Source organism: Panthera pardus, unplaced genomic scaffold, assembly GCF_024362965.1.
Source record: "Panthera pardus isolate Hobbes unplaced genomic scaffold, ASM2436296v1 HiC_scaffold_3, whole genome shotgun sequence".
Classification (NCBI taxonomy): Eukaryota; Metazoa; Chordata; class Mammalia; order Carnivora; family Felidae; genus Panthera; species Panthera pardus.
In genome coordinates this window covers 14,301,481-14,320,753 of record NW_026526876.1, presented here as the reverse complement: position 1 = coordinate 14,320,753, position 19,273 = coordinate 14,301,481, and the positions used below count along the sequence as shown (strand labels likewise).

Here is a 19,273-nt window from a genome sequence, read left to right as displayed (position 1 = left end):
GGGGCCTGAGGGGGAAGGGGCGGGCCTGGGAGCCGAGTGATCCTTACCACAACCCCCACCACCATCACAATGCTCCTCATGGAGCCTTGAGGGTTGCTCTAGACCCTTGCACGCTGTCCCAGGTCCTGACAGCCTCTCGTGCGGAGTGTGTGGGTGGCCACTGGCCACTGGCTCAGGCCCTTCCAGAACCGTCCTGCCAGGTGCCCTCCTGCCCCCATGCCTCCCAATTCTGTCTCGTGCTTCCCATGTGTCCCTCCCCTTTGGGCCACACACCAAGATCCCTTCCAAGTTCCTTGGCCTTTGTGTTTGCTTTCTGGCTTCACTAAATTCGCCCCATCTTTAAGACTGTGTTTATGGAGGGAAATTCAACAAAACTGGCATCTGGATACGGCTGTCATCACACCCAATTCCTCGTATGCCTCTGTACCGGTCACTGGTGGTAGCCCTCGGGTGGCCCTGCCCTCAGATGGGAACCTTGAAGGCAGGATCCTTCCCCACTCGCTCAGGGCAGCTACCCACGAGGAGGGGCGCCCACGGACGGCTGTGCTTGCTGCTTCAGCCAGACTGCCCGTCGCACCTGCTTGGCACCAGCGATCAGTCCCCACCCCCCACCCCAGCTCTCTGCAGTTCTGGCAAGGCGGCCCCACCCAGAGGTCCCAGGTTCTTCCCCGAGGGCTGTGGACAGGGGAGGAGGTGGAGGTGAGAGCCAGGAGGCAGGGAGAGTGTGGGTGGGACCAGGACCAGAGTATCCAAGGGCAGCACGACCCTGCCCCTGCCCTGGAAGGAAGTTGCAGGATGGCAGGACCTCCAGGAAGACGCGAAACTCGGGTCTAGAACGTACCTGGGTGAATATGTTTGGAAATAAAATCCCACTCTAAAAACTTAACGGAGTTCGGATCCTAGGGAAACATCCAAAAGGTGTCTTCCCACTGAGCGTGGTTTGTTTGGAATTTTTACTTAAAAAAGGATAGGAAACACCCAAGACCCCTCCTCACCCAAGGCTCACCAGGGGCTTTCCTCTGAAGAAGCAGTGCTCCTCTCCCTCCCCTCCTTTTATTACTAATTTCTGGTCCTCAGGCCGTCCAAGGACAGAAAAAACTACACGATTTCGAAGGTGCGGGGGAGGACAGATGAAGCGACGGCTGGAGCTGCCTGGGCAGCTGTGGTCCTTCCACCGCCCAGGCACCCCTGGCCAGCTGTCAGGGAGCAGCCGCACCCAGGGCCCCTGCCCTCGGAAGGGGTGTGGGGCATACACGTGGGACGGAGCTGGCACAGGCCTGAGCTTGAAGGCGGGCAACCCACCACACGTGCCAGTCACACCTGCCCCCCGACCAGCCTCCGAAAAGCCGGGGGCAGCCTTGGGCTTCTGTTCCCTGAAAGTCTCCCCCAGACACCACCCCGCCTGCTCACAGGGTCTTCCCGGGGCTGCATGGGGTCCAGTTTCCGTGTCAGCCGTGAGGTTTGGTCAACGGGTTCTCCGGCCGCCTGTTGCAGCTCTATGCTGGCCACAGGGGCTCCTCGGCGCCGGCCCCGCTAACCAGACATCGCGCCGTTGGTTATGTTTAAAACCACTTTCTGGTTTGGGAAACGCAGGGAGTGGAGCACGCAGAGCAGAGCTCGAAGGGGCAGGGGCGGGTGTGCGCCCGGGCAGCTCTCTGACCCCGTGGGCAGCCCAGCCCCGTGCCCGGTGCCCCACCGACACGAAGCAGCGTCCACTGAGCAGCCAGGTGGTGGCAGTGTGTATTAGGGTTTTCCACAACACTCAGAACATCGCGTGAGCAACGAACAGTTAGAGCAACTGGGAGTCGGGCAGACGGGGGGCTCTCGCTCTCCCCGAGCCCCTGTCGGGGCTGTGGTCCCCGGCCGGCCTCTCTCGAGGCCCCAACCGGACGCTGCATCGTCGGAGTCTTGGCGAGTGGCCGTTTCTCCTCGAGGCCGCAGCGAGCTCAGTCACTTGGACGAGAGGCGGGATAGCACAGGCACAAGCTGTCTGGAAACGAGGCCACAGGGAGAGGTCTTTCAGACTCCCACCCAGGGTGTGAACTCTGGAACTCCGCGCCCACGTGGTCCCGGTGTGGCTGGGTGACACCAGCCAGCCAGGAGGACGGTGGCCATCAGGGGTGCTCAGGGATCCTCCAGGGCCTCAGCCAGCTGCTTAATCTGGCGACCATGGACCACCCGCAAAGCACCCCCTGCAGCCTGGCGGAGCTGGGTCTCTAGGGCACTCCGGAGATCGTTGACCTGCACATCCGGGAGAGGGTTGAAGCTGATGATGACCCTGTCCTTCGGGGCTGGGGCTCCCTCTGCCCCAGGAGCCACATCCCGCCGTCTCCTCCGAAGGTCAGAACCGGCCTGGACTTTCAGGTCTCGGTTGGGTTTGGCGTAGTCTGGCTTCTGGGCCCCGGGGATGGCTGGTTTGGGCCCAAGATCTGGGTCTGGCCTCTGCTCAGGTTCTTGGACGGCAGCGTCCTCCCCCTGAGCAGGCACACGGTCCCCGCCAGGGGCCTCCTTTCTGGCCTCCAGGTGACCGGCCTGCTGCCCAGCCTGACCCAGTGCGGAAACAGCCCGGTGCCCCAGCTGCCGGGTCTCGGCCTGGGCCCGGGGGGCCGCTCCTCCGGGCTTGCTGGCCAGGCCTGCAGGCCCCTGGTCTCGGATGACTGGCTGCGACTTCACACGCGGGTCCCTTATCTCCCTCGCCTCCAGCGCATCTGCCTCCTTCCGAACCCCGGCACCAGTGGCTGCCACCTCTTTTCTGGATTTCCTCCTTTCGCGGGAGCCTCCGCCAAAAACGTCCTGACCCTGCTCCGGGAACTCGCCGGCGACGAGCTTCTCTGGGGTCCTGGGCGCCTCAGCAGGGCCCGGCACGGCCACCCGCTCCCGCATGCCGGCGCCCGCTGCCTCAGGCACGACGCCCGGCCGGCCCTCCCTCGGCTCAGCCGGGGCAGCCCGGGGCTCCGCGTCGGCCGCGCCAGGAGGACCGGCCGGAGCTCTGCCCGCGGCCCCCCACGGGCTCCTCCGCGGAGCGCTGGCCGTGCCCCTGGGGCGGAGCGGGGGGTCGCCCCGGAGCTCCGAGCGCGGCTTCCAAAGGCTGTTGGGGGGGGTGCTCCACGGTCTCCTCGCCGGGGGCCTCCAGCTCCTTCCCCCTGGGCGCGGCCACTCCAGGCTCGGGCGGCACTTCAGCTGCAAATGAAGGAGGCCACCGGTTTGGCTACAGAAGTGAGAAGCTGCTGACGAAGGGACTGGAAAGGAGAACTGGCCAGCGGAGCCGTGTTAAGAAACACAAGCGCCCAGGGGGACTCTAGGCCCTGGAGCCACGCACCCAGCCACACGGGGACACGGGGAGACGCTGCCGGCATCCTGCGTCCGGGGACCACCCCCTTCCCGACCCGGCCCCGACTTGCCCTCCTCGCCGTCCTGCCTCTGCTGGTGGATCTCCTTGTGCTGCTCCTCGATCACCGCCAGCAGCTTCTCCTGCTGGTCCAGCAGCCGCTTCTGCTGCACCTGCTGCTCCTTGATCACCTGCAGCAGGACGGCGTGGTCCAGCATCTCCGCCCGGCCAGCTTCTGTTGGGAGAACGCGCGGTGAGAGCCGGCCCCGCCGCACGGGGGCTGTGCCGGCCGGAGGGGAGTGCGAGACGTGCGGCCACACCACCGGGTCGCCTGCGGGGGGGGGGGGGGGGGGGACACACCCCAGCACACCCTGCACCGGTGCTGGCTCATGTGGGCCTGTGGTTTAGCCACGCCCGGCGGGGTCCCAGCTGCTTTGATTGTCACTTGCTGGGAATAAAGGCTGAGAAAAGCCCCAGAGAAGGTTCTGGGCCACGATGGCAGTGACGGTGGCCTTCTGGGCTGGGTGATTTAAACTGCAGACTGTTCTACGAAAACAATACCAATTCTCTAAGAAAGCGTCTGTCAAGTTGAGAACTTCAGAAACAAACAGAATTTGGGGCTCCTGGGGGGGCTCAGTTAAGTGTCCGACATCAGCTCGGGTCATGATCTCACGGTTTGTGGGTTCAAACCCTGCATCGGGCTCTGTGCTGACAGCTCAGAGCCTGGAGCCTGCGTCAGACTCTGTGTCTCCCTCTCTCCCTGTCCCTCCCCCGCTTGTGCGCTGTGTCTGTCTCTCAAAAATAAAGATTAAAAAAAAAAAAAAAAAAAAAGGCAAACAATTGCCTTCCTTTCCAGCAGGGACCAGACCCGCGACCTGAGGGACCAGAGGCCGGCTGCTGGCGCACAGGGGTCCCGACGCTGCCCCTGCCTGCCGCTCGGGAGACGGGCTGCAGGCCGGCCCTAGAGGAGTGCCAGGCTGGAATGGGAGGAGGCCAGAGCAGCAGGTGCGTGTAAGAGGGCCCGCCGTGCTCTCTTTGTACCACCGACGCAGAACAAGGGCCCAGGAAGAGGCCTGGAGTCCGAGCGCACCGGCAGCCACCGGCGGGCACACGGGAGCTCGTGTCCGCTACAGATGCTTTGGCGCTGGGTCAGCTTTTCGCAGCGAGCAGCCACAGCTTATGCAACTTCTACAACACGCGTGTCTCTACTGAGGAGGCCGTGGAAGATGATGTGAGCGGTTAGGGCCGGTCGGGGGGAAAGTTCGGAACGGAGAAAAACGTTCCGTGAGTGGTCACGCAAACATCCCGACCGGGCCCCACGGCCGGGCACGCGCAGAAGTGCTGGCCCGTCCTCCCCGATGGTGACCTGTGACGTGCTACAATAGCACGGGGTTGGCCTCCTCCCAGGGGCCGCGGTGGCCTTCCCCCAGAGGCCAATGAGGAGTATGCTGAGCCAGACCCTCAGGGAGGACAGGAGGACCAGGTGACACAGAAGGCAGGGCCAGGCAGAGGACAGGGCCCCTCAGCAGCCCCCGCTCCCCAGGCGCCCATCCGGACACCCTAAGGTCATGAAGACGCCTGCCCGAGCCACATTCCATAGACCGACGCGGGGCTCCACGCGCCCCGTTTGCGTGAAGGAAGTACCCCGCGCCATCTCCACGGGGCTCTAGACCAGCCACCTGAGCCGTGGGCCTCGCTGTCACCCTGGGTACCTGTGGCTCATGGCCACATCACGGTCAACGGTACAAGGACAGCCCCACGTGCTGCCCAAACCACCCGTCCGCAGTGCTGGAGGAGGCAGGCCCCATCCTGCGCGGCCCCTTGGGGGACCGGACGGATGCTGGAAGAGGAGTGAGGTGACACCGTGTCACGTCCAGCCGGAAGCGACACACGGGGCAGATGTGAACCGGAGTGGTGGCGGGCCGTGCCCACAGGCAGAGCCCGGCCCCCGGGACCACGGGCACCGGCCTCGCGGACGCAATGCAACAGACACACAGATTCACGCGGGGCCACGCACGCGGCAGGAGTCGCACATGGGCCCCGTCCTCAGGGGACGCCGGAAGCCAATGGCACTTACAGACAGCACCCGCTGCCCTCCAGGGCCGGGCCGCTTGTGACAAGCCGTGAGTCGGGGCGCCAGGGGGACCCCAGCTACGGGGCTGGGGCCGAGCCCGGGGGACAGGCTACGTGTGTGGCCCCCGGGGTCTGGCTGTCACGGGCGGCCTGCCTGTGGCATCTCTGTCCCCTCCGCAAGCAGGCTTTCTATCAGGACGCGCTCCTCTGGGTTCGTACCTGCTACTATCTTTTTGATTTCAGCTGTTCATCCCATTGAGAGGCGTACGGAAGAAAGGCAGAATAGGAAACTGTGAAAATTCTCTTTTCAGAAAGAAAAACAAATCAAAAGCATCAAACAGGTTTAGGCAATAGATTAGAAGGACCGGAATCAACAAACACAGGGAGACTAAAACCAAAGACAAAGCAACACGTGTGAAATTCCTAAAGCACCCCCCGAACTCCAGGGCCTCTTGGTTCGGGCGTCTGGCTGTTCAGAGGTTCAGCAGACATTCCCAGGCTCAGTGCTTGGAGCTGGCTGACCCCACAAGACCCGCTGGGAAGCAGCTGGGGTGGGGGGGGGGGGGGGAGGCGAGGCATGCGGACCAGGAGCTGCCCCCAGTGCTGCTCCAGCGAGATCCCCGCGCAGACCCCGGGAGCACAGGGAGAAACGTCCTCGCAGGGCTCACGGGGGCCACGCCTCAGACAAAGTCGGTGAGGCCAGGGCTGGGTTCTCACCGGGCGAGCACATGCACAGAGGGCCCCCGGTCACCAGGAGATTACGAGCCGGGAAGGCTGCCCCCACCTACGCTACAGAGGCAGTGTCCAACGGGGAGGGGCCGCTAGGAGGGGGTCACCCCCAAAGAGGCTCGAAGGTCGAAAGGGAGATGACCCGCTGGAGGAAAGCACGACAGACTCTTGTTTTGGGACAGGTGCCAGTCTTCACTGCGGGTGGCACAGATCTCCCCCCGAGCTAAGGGCAACAACAGCCCCCTGCCCCACTGGGTCATGGGGAAGACACATCCTGAAAATGAGCCGCGTCTGGGCGCTCAAACTCGCCTACGCCTGGCGGCGCTCGTCGCTACACGCGCGTAGCTGCTTTCAAGGAGCTACAAATGGGAACGGAGAACCGTGTGACAGGGCGACAGATGTTCTCTTAAGGGGAGAAAGAGACGTAAAAACCGTGCCTAGGGAGGGGCCCGAGAGAAAGCTGCTGGTGGGAGGGGGTAGTTCGAGTCTCTCCTCAGGGGGACACCAGGATGGTACCGAGGTGGGGGATGGGCTGGGGACGCCTCGAAAGGACCCCCCAGGAGGACAGGCACCTGCGGCGGCGGCTCCTTCTCCGTCATCGCCGTGGGTCTGGCAGGGAGGGGCAGACGTCGCGGGGCCCCGGGGAGGACGCGGCAAGAAAGCGAAGGCCTTACCCTCCAGTTTGCTGCCGGCGTGGCCTCCGCCCTGGCCCGCGCCCTGGCCCGCGCCCTGGCCCTCCGCGTTCCTCTGTTCTCGCAGCTCTGCCTGCGGCCCAGGCTCGGGGGCCAGCTTCACCGGGAGGGGAACCTTCCCACCTGCACACACGAAGATTCTGGAGGTTTGCAAAGAGTTCAGAAGGAAGCGGCAGGCGGGTGGGGAGGGGGTGGGGGCAGAGGGCGGCAGAGGAGGGACAAGGAGGGGAGCTGCTTCCTAAAACCCCCCTCCACGTGGCCCCTCTGTCAGCAGGCTCATACCCAACCTGACGATTACCGGGGAAGTCGTAAAAACATATTTAACAGGCTCACGGGCTCGTGGCAGGGAGCCAGCGTTAACCACCTTCACCAATTAACATGCGAGAACCGTCCCGGCCAGCACTCAGACGGCACTTAACAACGCGGTACCTGTCAAGCACTCCCCGCCCGTCCCCCGTGTGCGCCCACACACACAGGCACAGCGCGGCACCTGACGTTTAGTGGTCCGGCAGACAACTGTGTGACAGATACCACGGTAGCTGTCAAGCCACCAGACTCCCAGGTTCCCCAACAGCTGCTGAAGGGGCCGCTACGCTCACTTACTGACATGCCGGTCTCGGGAGCCGAGCAAGAGAGTAGGGACTACGGTGACGACAATCAATCCCCACGGCCCCGCCCCAGCCCCCCTCCCCCCCAGCGGGGCCCACGGCACGGGAGCCTCTCGAGGGAGAGGAGTCTGCCGAGACAAGCCCACTGACACCCACCGGGCTGACTCTTCTCCGCCAGCTCGCCCGCCGCCCCTGCAGCCCGGCCTGGCAGCGGGATCCCGCCTGCTCGCTCCCCTGCGCCCGCCGCCGGGGCGTCCTGCCCCTCGGGGAGCACGGCCTGGGGCCCCGGATGCAGACCCCTGTCTCCTGGCCCCCGGTCCTCCTTCACAGGCTCGACGGCTGGCTGGCCATTTTCTTCTGGAACCTTCTGGGGCTCTCTGGGGAGACCACCTGCTGCCTCCAAGCCCTGGTCCTGTCTGGGTCTCTCTCTTTCTGAATCTGGCAGAGGTGGTGCCATCTGAGCCTTGCCGCCCACAGCCTTTTCATCCAGGTGCTTGGACGGACGCTCCTTCTCCTCTGCTTCTTCTTGGTCCTCCCCCTCGTCCACCACCACCTTGTCATGAGGGACGGGGGGCTCGTGGCGGTGGGCCTCGCCCATCGGGAGCACAGCGCCTGGAAGGAAACGGGTGTGTCGAGGAGCAGGCGGGGGAGGGTGGTCTCCATCCTGGGGGTGGGGGTGGGGGTGGGGGTGGGGAGTGAGTTCTAGTGCCCGACGGTGGCACACGGGCTGGCAAGCGCCACCTTTTACGGGTCGGACTTTTGTCCAAGCGCTGATACTCCTCCTGGAAAACTACAAAAGGGGCCCGGCTGCTGCGGCCGGGGGAGGAACAGCCACCTGGATCAAAGAAGGAAGGAGGCCGAAAGGACCAGAACGGAGGCAGGCCCCTCCCCCGCCCTGCCGGCGCGCGCCCCACCTTGGCCGGGGCGGTCCAGCTGCACCTCCTCCTGTTTGTTCTTGGCATCTTCCCTCGGGGGCACGTTCACAGGGCCCTTAATCTGGGCCTGCTCCGTCTCCTCTTTGTTATTCGGCAGCTTCGGCTTGTCTCGGCCGTCCTCGGCCACGTCCACCATCGGGTTCTGGCCTGTAAGCACGCGCAGCTGATTGAGCAGGGTTTCCACATGGCCACACCGCCAATCGGCACGGGAACTGGGCGGTTTTCCCTAGATTGTAATCACATTTCCTGGCCGAATAGCAGAGCCTCGGCAGTTATCTTCCTCCTGCTCCATCGTTAGCAGCTAAACACAGAAAGCCGTCATTTTTCACGTGTATTCATAACAAAAATAGCTCAAGATGCAACTTACACCTAACTGGGTACAGAAGAGCAACACTCTGCGTAACGCTGGCCGTCACCACCAGATGGCAGCACGAGCCCGCGCTTCACCGGCATCGGCCCAGGGTCCCCCTTTCTCCGGAACCACCACCCTGCCCTAACTCAAGCCCTTGCTGCAGGCCAGCACGGAAACGGGAGATGCTTAGGGAGGCCGATGTGCCATCTGTCAACGTCGTACTGCAGACGGTGAAAATTAGCGTCCAAGGAAGACGAGGGCAAGCAGCAGAGCCTGGGAAGAGGCACCCCGGCCCGGCCTGAGTGCCGCGGCCTGTCCCCACACAGCCGTCCTGAGCCACAGCTCACCTGCACAGCAACCGTGGGGCCCACACGCCGGGGCCAAAACGGAGCCTCTTAGGAAATGGTCTCCGCTGAAAACGTTAGGCAGATGTGGCAGAAACTAAACACCCTGGGAAAAGAAACTTCAAAAAACCCCAAAAAACCCGCCATGTCACCCTCTGCTCCCCAACTCGTCCTCTGCGGGCAGCAGTGCCGCTGGCCTGAGCAGGGTTGGGGGGAGGCGAGGCGGGGAGGCTGGGGTCACAGCAATCCTGTTCAGACGGGGCCCGGCCTCTCCCGAAGGAAATTACCCAGGCCGACCCAATGCACCAGCCAGAGGAGGCACGCTCACACGACAACTTGGGATAGCGCCCTCACCGAACTGGGGCCCTGCCAGGTGGCGGGGGCGAGCCGGCAGGAAGCAGACTCCGAACTCTACAGTTTAACCAAGTGGCTGATAACAGTAAGCTTGTGAAGTCGCCTGGGCAGGTGAAAATGTTCTGGTCGCCGGCACACAATTAACCCCTTCCCGGGGCCCCATGCTCCAACAGGAACCGCCAATAAATCAAGGTGTCTGACCAGTGGATTACAGAGCTAAGAAAAAAGGCCAGGAGAGGAAGGAAAAACACGGGAAAGCAGAGAAAACCGCCGTGCTAGCACGGGACCGAGCGGCCTGTGCGTGGTCCTGTCTCAGCAGGGAACGAGGTGAGTCCGCCACGAGAGCAGGGAGGGCCTGGCGTGGTCTGGGCCGAGGGGAGCCCTGTGTGGGCACCCCGCCCCCAGCTGCTGGCCTGACCCCCGGCATCACTGTCCACAGCAACAACCAGTCCTTCCTCACCTAGAACGGGGCTCTTCGTAGGGCACAGCTTGCCAGCCACGCCTCCTGGCGCAGCAAACCAACCCTCGGAATCAGTGACTGAAAAGCAGCCCGTGCTCACCAGTCTGCTGGGGCCGCACACACAGGAAATGGCCCAGTGAGCAGAGAGGCACCTTGGCTTCTCCAGCGACCCCGTCACTCAGCCTCAGGGTTGTGGCCCCTGGTTACCAGCGACCACTGACGACCCAGGAAAATCCCGTGTCTGTGCCTCATGCTGCCCGGGGCGGGGACGGGCTGGTTCTCAGGGGCCTTGTGCCACACTTAGAACTGCGCCGCCTGGTGGCAGGGACCCGCGCACCCTCCTGACTGTGCTGCGGGCTGGGAGCGCCCCAAGACGGGCCGACAGATGGTTACTCGTCAGACTTTCCTTTCCAGCGTCCAGCATAGGCATCGAGTCCGTGATTCTGGCTCAGTGAGCTGGACGCCAGGAGCTCCCGGAACTGTGCCCCGGGCTCTGTGTTTGGAATCGGGGACGCAGTCTGGGGGGGCACAGCCCCCAGAGCAGCCCTGCCCCCAGGAAGTCTGCACTTGAGGACCAGGGACTGGGGGTGCCTCCTTGTTGGCTCTCCCCTCCAGAACCCCGTTCTGAGTTGGGGTACACGCTGCTGATCACCGGCATCACGGGCCTGTCTCCGAGCACTCAGTGGTCAGGATGGAAGGCAATCACCTCAGACCATCAAGCACCAAAGTAACGGGACCTTTCCAATCACGCCCGAGTCCACAGACACAGGGTCCCTGTCAACCGGAGGGGAACCCCGATTCAGGACACGCACAGGGCCCCAGGACCACGTCATAAAGCAAGAGCAGCTGCCTGACGGTGCTTGAGGAAGCCGGGCCCCGCTTTTAGGGAACTTTCTGGTGACCGGTTTCCAGCGCTCCTTGGAAACACCTGCCTGGACGTTGCTGTGAGCGGCTTAGCAAGCGCGTCTGTCTGAACCGCACTGTCCTGGACTTGACCGCGTCGCGATGACGGCCTTCTCCCGCCTTCCCAAGGGTGCAAGAAACACCATGGGCCCGGTTCTCCCGGGAGAGCAGCTGGAGGGGGGACTCCGAGGGCAGGTCCAGGTCGCTCAGGGCCGCACACTGGGGGCAGTGCCCTCCCTGCCCCACGGGTCCCCCCTGAACCCGGCACAGCGGGGCTGGCGGAGTTATCTCACTGCACACTGCCGTGTCCCGCCGCGGGCAGAAACCATGGGGGCAGCACAGCGGCCGGGACCCGGGAGAGCCGAGGTGGGGCCCCGCTGCCCCGGCTGAGAGAAGGCGGACGCGTGTGGAGCCACGTCCCCCTCACACGCACTGGCATCTGTCACAGAGTGCACACGCTTTCGCGCCTGTGTGCAGGGGCGAGTCCTCGGGCGAGAGGGCCCAGTGGCGAGCTGCCACTCGGGCCGGCGGTCACCCTCTGCCACCTGAGTCCACAGGCACGGCCACCGTGTGGCCCGTGCTCCGGCCCAACACCCGCAGGGCCCGTCCTGGCTCTTCTTGTTCCTCCCCCACAGAGCAGAAGCCAGCCGTGCCCCCGCAGGGCACTGGCGGGGACAGTGTGGGCCATGGGGGCTCTGACACATGCACAGTGGGGATGCGGGGCGGGGAGGGAACGCTGGGAGGGGAAAGAGGAGAGGGGACGTGGCACATTCAGAGGAGGGAGCCAAACAAGTTACAGAACCCGACCTGCCCAGCCAGACCCTCTAGGGTGCCATCAGATAGAGGAGATAAATGGCCTAATTAGCCTTTTTAACAGATAATTGCCTCACGGGAATCAGCAACCTCGTTCCTCCACACTCGCTGTTTGCCACACCTGCGCGTCCGGGGCTCTGCTCCCCAGGGGTGCCCGGCCATGGGTGCCGGTTACGTGCGTCCCCAGCAGGGCAGGACCGCCATCATCTGTCCCGGGGCCCGCTTGGGGCTCTAAGGAAAGCCGGCACCATTCTGGCCTCTCCAACATCAAAGAGACCAATAAAACCCCACTCCGGCTGACGGGCAGAAGTCCGACAGGGCGTGCACACGGACGGGGCAGGGCCCGCGGTCCCAGCTCTGCTTCAACGAGGCAACCCATCAATTACGGGGGAGGCCGGGGCGAGAAAAACGGAGAACGCGCTAAAAACAAACGGCATGTGGTTCCAAGGGGGGCCATGTGTTTCGTTACAGCCTCGTGGAAGAAATGGAAACCAGATGTGCCCTCGGCGGGCTCCAGGTGAGCCAAGGGCCCACAGCCCGCCTCCATGACAGGACGCAGCTGCTGACACAGGCCGTGGACTACGGCGGCCACGGGGACAGGCAGCCGGGTGCTGACGGATGCTGGAAAACCCACAGCCGGCTGAGATGGGGACACCGGTGCCCGAGTCCAGTTCTGCCAGGATCATCCCCAAAGCACCCAAGATGCCTGGTGGTGAGAGACCTGGCGGGCCGTCAGCGTGGCAGGTGCAGGCCACCCACTTCCCTCTTCAAGTGGACTTTCTCCACCCAAACTGCCCAACCCGTGCAACTCGGGGCGGGACGCTCAGGCAGCTTCTGGCCACCCTGATTTGTTTCTCTGGCAAACGCTGCCATTCTCAGCAGAGCAGCTGTCCTCTCCGCAGGGATCCCAGAAGGGGGATCTTTCCGCCGGCCCTCGCCACCCCAAGAAGGCAGAAGAGAGCAGAGCCGGCTCCTCTGAGCCCCAGGACGGACTGTTCTCCCGTAGGGGAGTCTGTGGGCTGCGCTGACGCAGCCAGGGGCTCTCAAGGCCAGAGACAGACACGGCAACACATCCAAGGGCCGTGTGCCTTCAACTGCTGGCAATTCTCTCGCCAGCCCTTTGGGACCTTCTCTTTTATCAGTCACGGGAGGGGGGGAGACCGGGGCTCCCACCTAGGGCAGGCACTCCTTAGCTATCGGCGTCGACAGACACCTGAAACCCACGAGCAAACGGCCTCCCGTAGGGGGCCACCTCCCGAGGGGTAAGCCTGGCAGGCAGCCTGGCGAATCTCAATCCAAGTGGGGGTCTCTTTGCAGGGGAGGGGAGTCAGACACGCACAGGCACACTGCTAGCGCGGATGCATACAACTGTCGCCAGAGCAGGAGCCCCCAGAGTGAACGCTACCACGGAAGCACAGCCCGCCGGTGCCCAAGCCTGACGCCGTGCAGGGCCACCGCTGGGGGTGAGGGCCCAGCACGGAGGAGGTCCTCCCCGCACGCCTCCCAGCTTTGCCCGGAAGGACCACAGGCTCAAAGAAACCTCTTCTCTTCCAACCGACTCCGGACACAATGGACCCCCTTCTGTACCCTGGCAAGTCACGCTCAGAAACCACCCTGCACCCCATGGGCACGGCCACAGGTGGGGTGTGACAGAGCCACAGCCCAGCGGGCCTTCCGAGGCCGGCCCGCGGATGTAGCAGGCCGCGTGGGTCATCACCCATCGACGTCGGGGCGGAGGCGGGGGTGCCGAGAGCAATGCGGAACATCAAACAAAGCCAAGGGCATTGCTGACTTTGTCCAGGCAAGACCTGGCTCGAACCCTACAAACTCACAACAGAGCAAGCAAATGTGGTAACACCCCGCTCATCCGCTTACCTGTGGGCGCACCGAATGGTGGGCAAGGAGATCTCAACCCTGCTGTCTGCTGCCCACCATCTGCCATCTGTCCCCTGGCAAGCAGGTGGCCGTACCCTGCCCTGGAGGCCCCCTGCCCCACTTACCACCCCAACAGGACAGGGGCAGGTGAGACAACCTGGAAAGCGCCTTCTGCACACCACGACCCTGAGGTGATGCCGCCAGGGTGCCCCGAGGAGGCTGCGGGGCCGTGTGCGCCCCTGGGAGCCGCGCCCCTGGGAGCTGCATACCTGGGAGCCGGGCTGCCTCTGCCTTTATGATGCCCTCGGCCTCTTCCAGCCGGCCGGCCGGGGCTTCCTCGGCCAAGTCCACAGGGGCCTCCTCGCTCACGGACAGGGTAGTGTGTGTGCTGACCACCAGGATGCCCAGGCCAACCCAGAGCACCACCTGGACGAGACAAAGACCCAAGAGCAAAAGGGGTCAGGCAGTTCCTGCGGCCCTGCCCTGCGCAGGGGAGGAGGGGGCGAGTGGGCACAGCACACAGCAAGAGGGGCTGGGGAGCACAGGGCACACGGGCCATGGTCCCGCCAGCCTGCCGGCCACTCACGCCGGCCGCTGGGAGACGGTGGTTCCTAACTGGTGAACGCGACCGAATCGTCAGCGAAACCGGCTTGAGCCATGTTGGCGGTGGGGGGAGGGCGGGCTGGGGGCCGCGTGAGGGCAGCTTGAGGGCGGCCTGCAGACAGCCGACCCCCAAGCCAGACCCGTGCACCTGTGGCTGCAGAGGTGAGGCCCCGTCACCGACCTCGAAGGGGGCGCCTGCGCCTCCCCACCCCTCAACCCAACGACCTTGCAGAGGGCCCAGGCCCCTGAGGGCCTGGCTCCGCACAGCCCGGGTGCGATCGTCCGCCTCGAGCGTCACCCACTGAGATGGACGAGCCCAGGGCCGCTGGCACAGACGGAGAGAAAGCCATGGAGGCGGCGGCTCCGCGACCTCTTCAGAGGAGGGTGCCATCGGGGCCGCCCAGGTTGCGGTGCTGGAGGCGCTGCTGACGGCTGCGGGGGGGGGCCTCGGTCCCCGACCCCATCCCTCCCGTGAAGGAGCCGCGGCTCATCACAGACGCTGCCCTCAGTAATTCGGTACGACAAACCCCACATTCTATGAGGCCGTCTCCTCCTGCAGCTGTTTTCAGACGCGCACAACGTCGGACCAACGCTGCGGTATTTGTGCCGCCACAGCAGTGGATGCTGCTATTTCTGCCCTGCCTGCGGCCCGGCCCACCAGGCTCTCCCCGGGGAGCAGGAACTCTGGTCCGCAGAGTCCGCGGGGGAGGAGCCCGCGGGGCGACCTGCCCCAGGAGCCAGGGAGAGCCTGCCACTCACCTGCACGCACTCTGAGCCAGGACTCAATACCTTTTTCTGAAGGGCACGTCCGTCGACTCTAAAATGTATCCGTTCAGAATAACCAGTGAGCCTTTCTGGGTCCGACACGGCTGGAGAAGGGGCGGTCCCAGGAGGAAAGGCCCCACTCACCAGGGTGGGCGAGAGCGACGGGAGAGTCCACCTCTGCCCCGCCGCTCCAAACACCCCCGCTGGTTCGGCGCTCACACAGGCCAAGTGCAGGCCATGCTTCCGAGGTCGGCTGTGGCTCGGGGGGGGGCCTTTGGATTCCCAGAGCCCCCCAGAAGCGACCCCCCACCCACCTGCCGCAGTCGGGTGCAGTGGGGCTACCCGAGGTACGTGCAGGATCTGGGAGGCAGGAGAAGCCATCTGCAGACTGGGGTCAAGAGGGCCTGACCGTGACCTCGCCCCCCCCCCGCCAAGTATGCTCATACCCTGCTTGAGTATGCTCAGCTTTAGCACACGACATCTTTCCGGGAAGGTAAGATTCGTGGAGCAAAGGTGGAGTCCAGAGACGACCAAAGTCATTTCCCCCGTGACCTTGGAAGGACTTACTGTAACACTCTGCTTTCTAGGCTTAAAAGAAAAATACCCCACACAAAATAAAAAACATGGGTGCCTGGGTGGCTCAGTCGATTAAGTTTCCCACTTCGGCTCGGGGTCATGATCTCACAGTTCGGCTCGTGAGTTCAGGCCTCCCGTCGGGCTCTGTGCCGACAGCTCCGAGCCCGGAGCCTGCTTCTGATTCTAGGTCTCCGTCTCTCTCTTCCCTTCCCCCATTCGCACCTTCTCTCTCTCAAAAATAAATAAGCATTAAAAAAAATTTTTGGGGGGGGGCACCTGGGTGGCTCAGTAAGTTGAGCATCCAGCTCTCGGTTTCGGCTCAGGTCATGATCTCATGGTTTCGTGAGTTCGAGCCCCACGTCAGGCTCTGCGCTGATGGTGCAGAGCCTGCTTGGGATTCTCTCTCTCCCTCTCTCTCCCTCCCTCCCCCTGCTCACTCTGTCTCTCTCAAAATGAATAAATAAAAAAACTTAAAAAAAATAAAAAAAAATTTTTTTCTTGAAAAAGATAAAAACCAAAAACAGAAACATAAAAATAAAAATAAAAAAACGTCACCTCCACCAGTACCGGGAGACAGCCGAGCTTCCCAAAGAAGACTGACAGGCGACAACTTAAGGTTGCTTTATAAAGGAGGGGCCTGCATGGGACCAAGAGGTTCCAGAGAACAAGCTCAGCTCCACTGGGTCCCAAGCAGATACCTGCCCCGCCACCGGCCTGGACGTCCCAAGTCCCCCCCTCGTAGGACATGGCCCAAAGCTCCACCCACGCTCCCCACCCAGCGGCAGTCACCGAGACCCCGCCCGTCTCCTGACACACCTGGGTTTGCACGCCAGCCCCGGGCCCTGCGGGGCACTCGCCAGCCGACCGCTGTCCCCAGCGTGAGCAGCCCGCGGGACCGGCCAGAGGCTCTGTGAGGAGCCACACATCTCAGCTCTCCACCCTCACCTTTCCTCTGGAGAAACACCACAGGCCCACAGAAGCCCCCGGGGCAGGGAAGTCAGAGCCTCTCCCGCTTCGGGGAAGCCGCGAGATTAATGGCACACGGGTGCCAGTGAGGACACTGGGGGACCACACCGGACACCAGGCGAGTTTTGGTCCACAGGGTGATGGCTCACGTGGTGACCAGACCGCCATCTGCGAGCAGGAACGTTGGAGGCAAGAGTCGGCCGGAGCCAAAGGAAGGAGCAGGAACACGGCCACACGACGGTGCCGGGCGCCCCAGGTGGGCCGGGCACTGGGAAAGGGCACAGGTGCCGCCCAAGTCCCCCGAGGCAGCCATGACAAGTACGTGCTGACCACAGGCCCACGAGCACAGCCTGGAGCTAGCTCTACGAGGCCCAGGGCTCCCGGGGCCTTTGGAGGCTGGATACGGAATGTGCAAACAGGAATGATGGCGGTGCTCTAAAGTCCCGGATAAGGGGCCCTGCTCCTGGAGGAAGGAGCCGAGCTCTGTGCCATCCGGGCCAGGAGCAGAGAGACAGGGAGCAGCGGTGTAGGGGCGCACGGTCTAAGATGGGAGTAGGGAGTTCCAGTCCCTGGAGCTCAGCCTCAGCCTGGAAGCCCCAAGCCCAGCCCCTTCCGGGTCTAGCCCTGTGTGCGTCCAACAGGATAAGGCTCACAAGTGTGCCCAGTGGGCCAGCCTTCTGACTTCACAGTCCACTGCCGGGCCACCAGGAGGAGACAGACACAATACATTCTGAGGGCTTGGGGCGCCTGGGTGGCTCAGTTGGTTAAGCGTCTGACTTCAGCTCAGGTCTGATCTCACTGTTTTGTGAGTTCGAGTCCCGCATCCGGCTCTGTGCTGACAGCTCAGAGACTGGAGCCTGCTTTGGATTCTGTGCCTCCCTCTCTCTCTGCCCCTCCCCCACTCGCACTGTCTCTCCCTTTCAAAAATAAACAAACATTAAAGAAAAATTAAAAAAAAAAAAAAAAAAAAAGACATTCTGAGGACTCGGCCCAGGCTTGGCAACAACCAGGAGCTTGGCCTGGGGGCCACACGTGACATGATGTCCCGGAGCACCCCTCAAGCGGTGACCTGGTAACCTCCAGATCTGCTGAGGTCCCGGACTCAGAGAGAAAGGCACCCAGGGGCACGGAAAAGGTTCCCTTTGCTTCGCACACGGAAGCCTACGTGAACAACACACAGGCTCAAATTCTGCACCTCAAGGATGAACACACACCTGGAGACGGGCTCGGGCCAGCGTGCGGCCACGCGCCCCCTGGTTCTGGTCTCCGGGTCAGCACGGCCAGTGTCTGACGGGCACTCCGGCCCCAGCCCACAGATCCCAGCCGGAGGGTCTCCGGTGTCGGGCTCCGGTCGAGGTCAGCAGGCAACGTGGGGTGACTCACTGGAATCCAAGACTCGGTGTGCATTGACTCACTCGCGCCCTTCCAGGAGCACAGAGCCAACCTTCCGGCCCTGCCTGGGTCAGCTGCCACCCGCTGGGCGCCCGGAGAACGGCTGCACCGGTGAGCTGCACAGGCCGTGCCCTGGGCGCCCGCAGAACCTCTGCTCTCTTCCGGGGGCCCCTCCCATGGCTCCTGAGCCCCTGCTGGCTTCCAGGACGCAGCGCGCCAATTCCAGAACCCTCCACCTAGGTCAGGACCGGACAGACACTCTAATGTAGTCTCTGATTCTCAAGATAAAGAATGAATGCACTATGGCAGATAATGTTCCTTTTCGATTCACTAAGGGCTCATGGTGTTTGCACAGTCCTTGCTCCTCCTTCCAGAATGTTTCCCAGGACACTCCTTCTCTTGGGACTTTCTGCAGCCCTGCCCCGACACACCCATCACCCACGCACCCCCAGTCCAGCTCCTGTCTAGGCCGGTGTCCAGGGACAAGCACTGTTGTGTCAAGGAGCACTCAGGTGGGCTGGGGGAGAGCGGACCCTGGGCCCGATGTCCAGTCTGTGCCTTTGACAGGAGCAGCACCTGGAGCTCCTGGGACAGAAAGGAGACGGGAGCCAAGCAGGTGCCCCCAGGGCCCCAGGTCTATGTGCACCGACCTCCAGCCACATTTCCAAGTGTGTCCCTTGGGAGATGTTTTCCTCAACATGTGAAAGCTACATGTTCGGAAATAAAACGCAAACAAAAGGCAGCAGCAGGTGAAAGGTATGCCACGGTCAGATGGTCCACTCCAGAACTGACTTGCGATACAACTCACCAGGGCGCTAAGTCAGAGGGAGAAACTTAACCACCTTCTCCACAAATGGTTAATACAGTTCAATGTGCTCTCTAGATTTAAAAAACCATACCCTCCCCTACTTGCTGGCTCTCTCTCTCTCTCTCAAAAATAAATAAATAAACATTAAAAAAAAATTTATCATGATCTCACAGTTCGTGGGTTCAAGCAGCACATCAGGGTCTGTGCTGACAGCCCAGAGCCTGGAGCCTGCTTGGGATTCTGTCTCCCTCTCTCTGTGCCCCTCCCCTACTTGTTCTCTCTTTCTCTCTCAAAAATAACTAAATATATAGATGTTAAAAAAAATTAAAAAAACACGGTAAAGCAGGCACAGAGAGGGGCTTCTCTGACACGATTCCGTGTGTGTTTATGTAGGTGTATGTGCAGAGGTGGGTGAATGTATGGAATTCTCCATGCACGAAGCCACAGCCAGCACCAGGCTCACCAGTTAAAGACCAGGAGCTGTCCCCACTGAGGGAGGTGGCCCCTCCCACTGCCAGCCCCTCCCACTGCCAGCCCCTCCCACTGCCACTCCTCCCACTGCCAGCCCCGCCCACTGCCAGCACCACGGCCAGAGGGGCAGGACACGCACACGAGGAAAGAGAAGTCGTAACCCCTGGAAAGGAGGAGGTGAGGTTATCAGAGACCCTGTACGGTGGGTAAAGAGCTGACATGTGAA

The 19,273-nt window shown here is 62.8% G+C and overlaps 1 protein-coding gene across 1 annotated transcript in view; it reads right to left on the bottom strand.

Annotated features, from left to right (window-relative positions):
- Nucleotides 1–831: 831 nt before the first annotated feature.
- SLC38A10 (solute carrier family 38 member 10) overlaps nt 832–19,273 on the bottom strand; it is a 46,475-nt gene continuing 28,033 nt past the window's right edge. The window contains 8 exon segments of the mRNA XM_053892282.1: nt 832–3,003; nt 3,005–3,180; nt 3,402–3,563; nt 5,621–5,644; nt 6,805–6,945; nt 7,587–8,042; nt 8,345–8,512; nt 13,736–13,892. Coding sequence (XP_053748257.1) covers nt 2,125–3,003; nt 3,005–3,180; nt 3,402–3,563; nt 5,621–5,644; nt 6,805–6,945; nt 7,587–8,042; nt 8,345–8,512; nt 13,736–13,892 — 2,163 coding nt within the window. The 3' untranslated portion in view covers nt 832–2,124.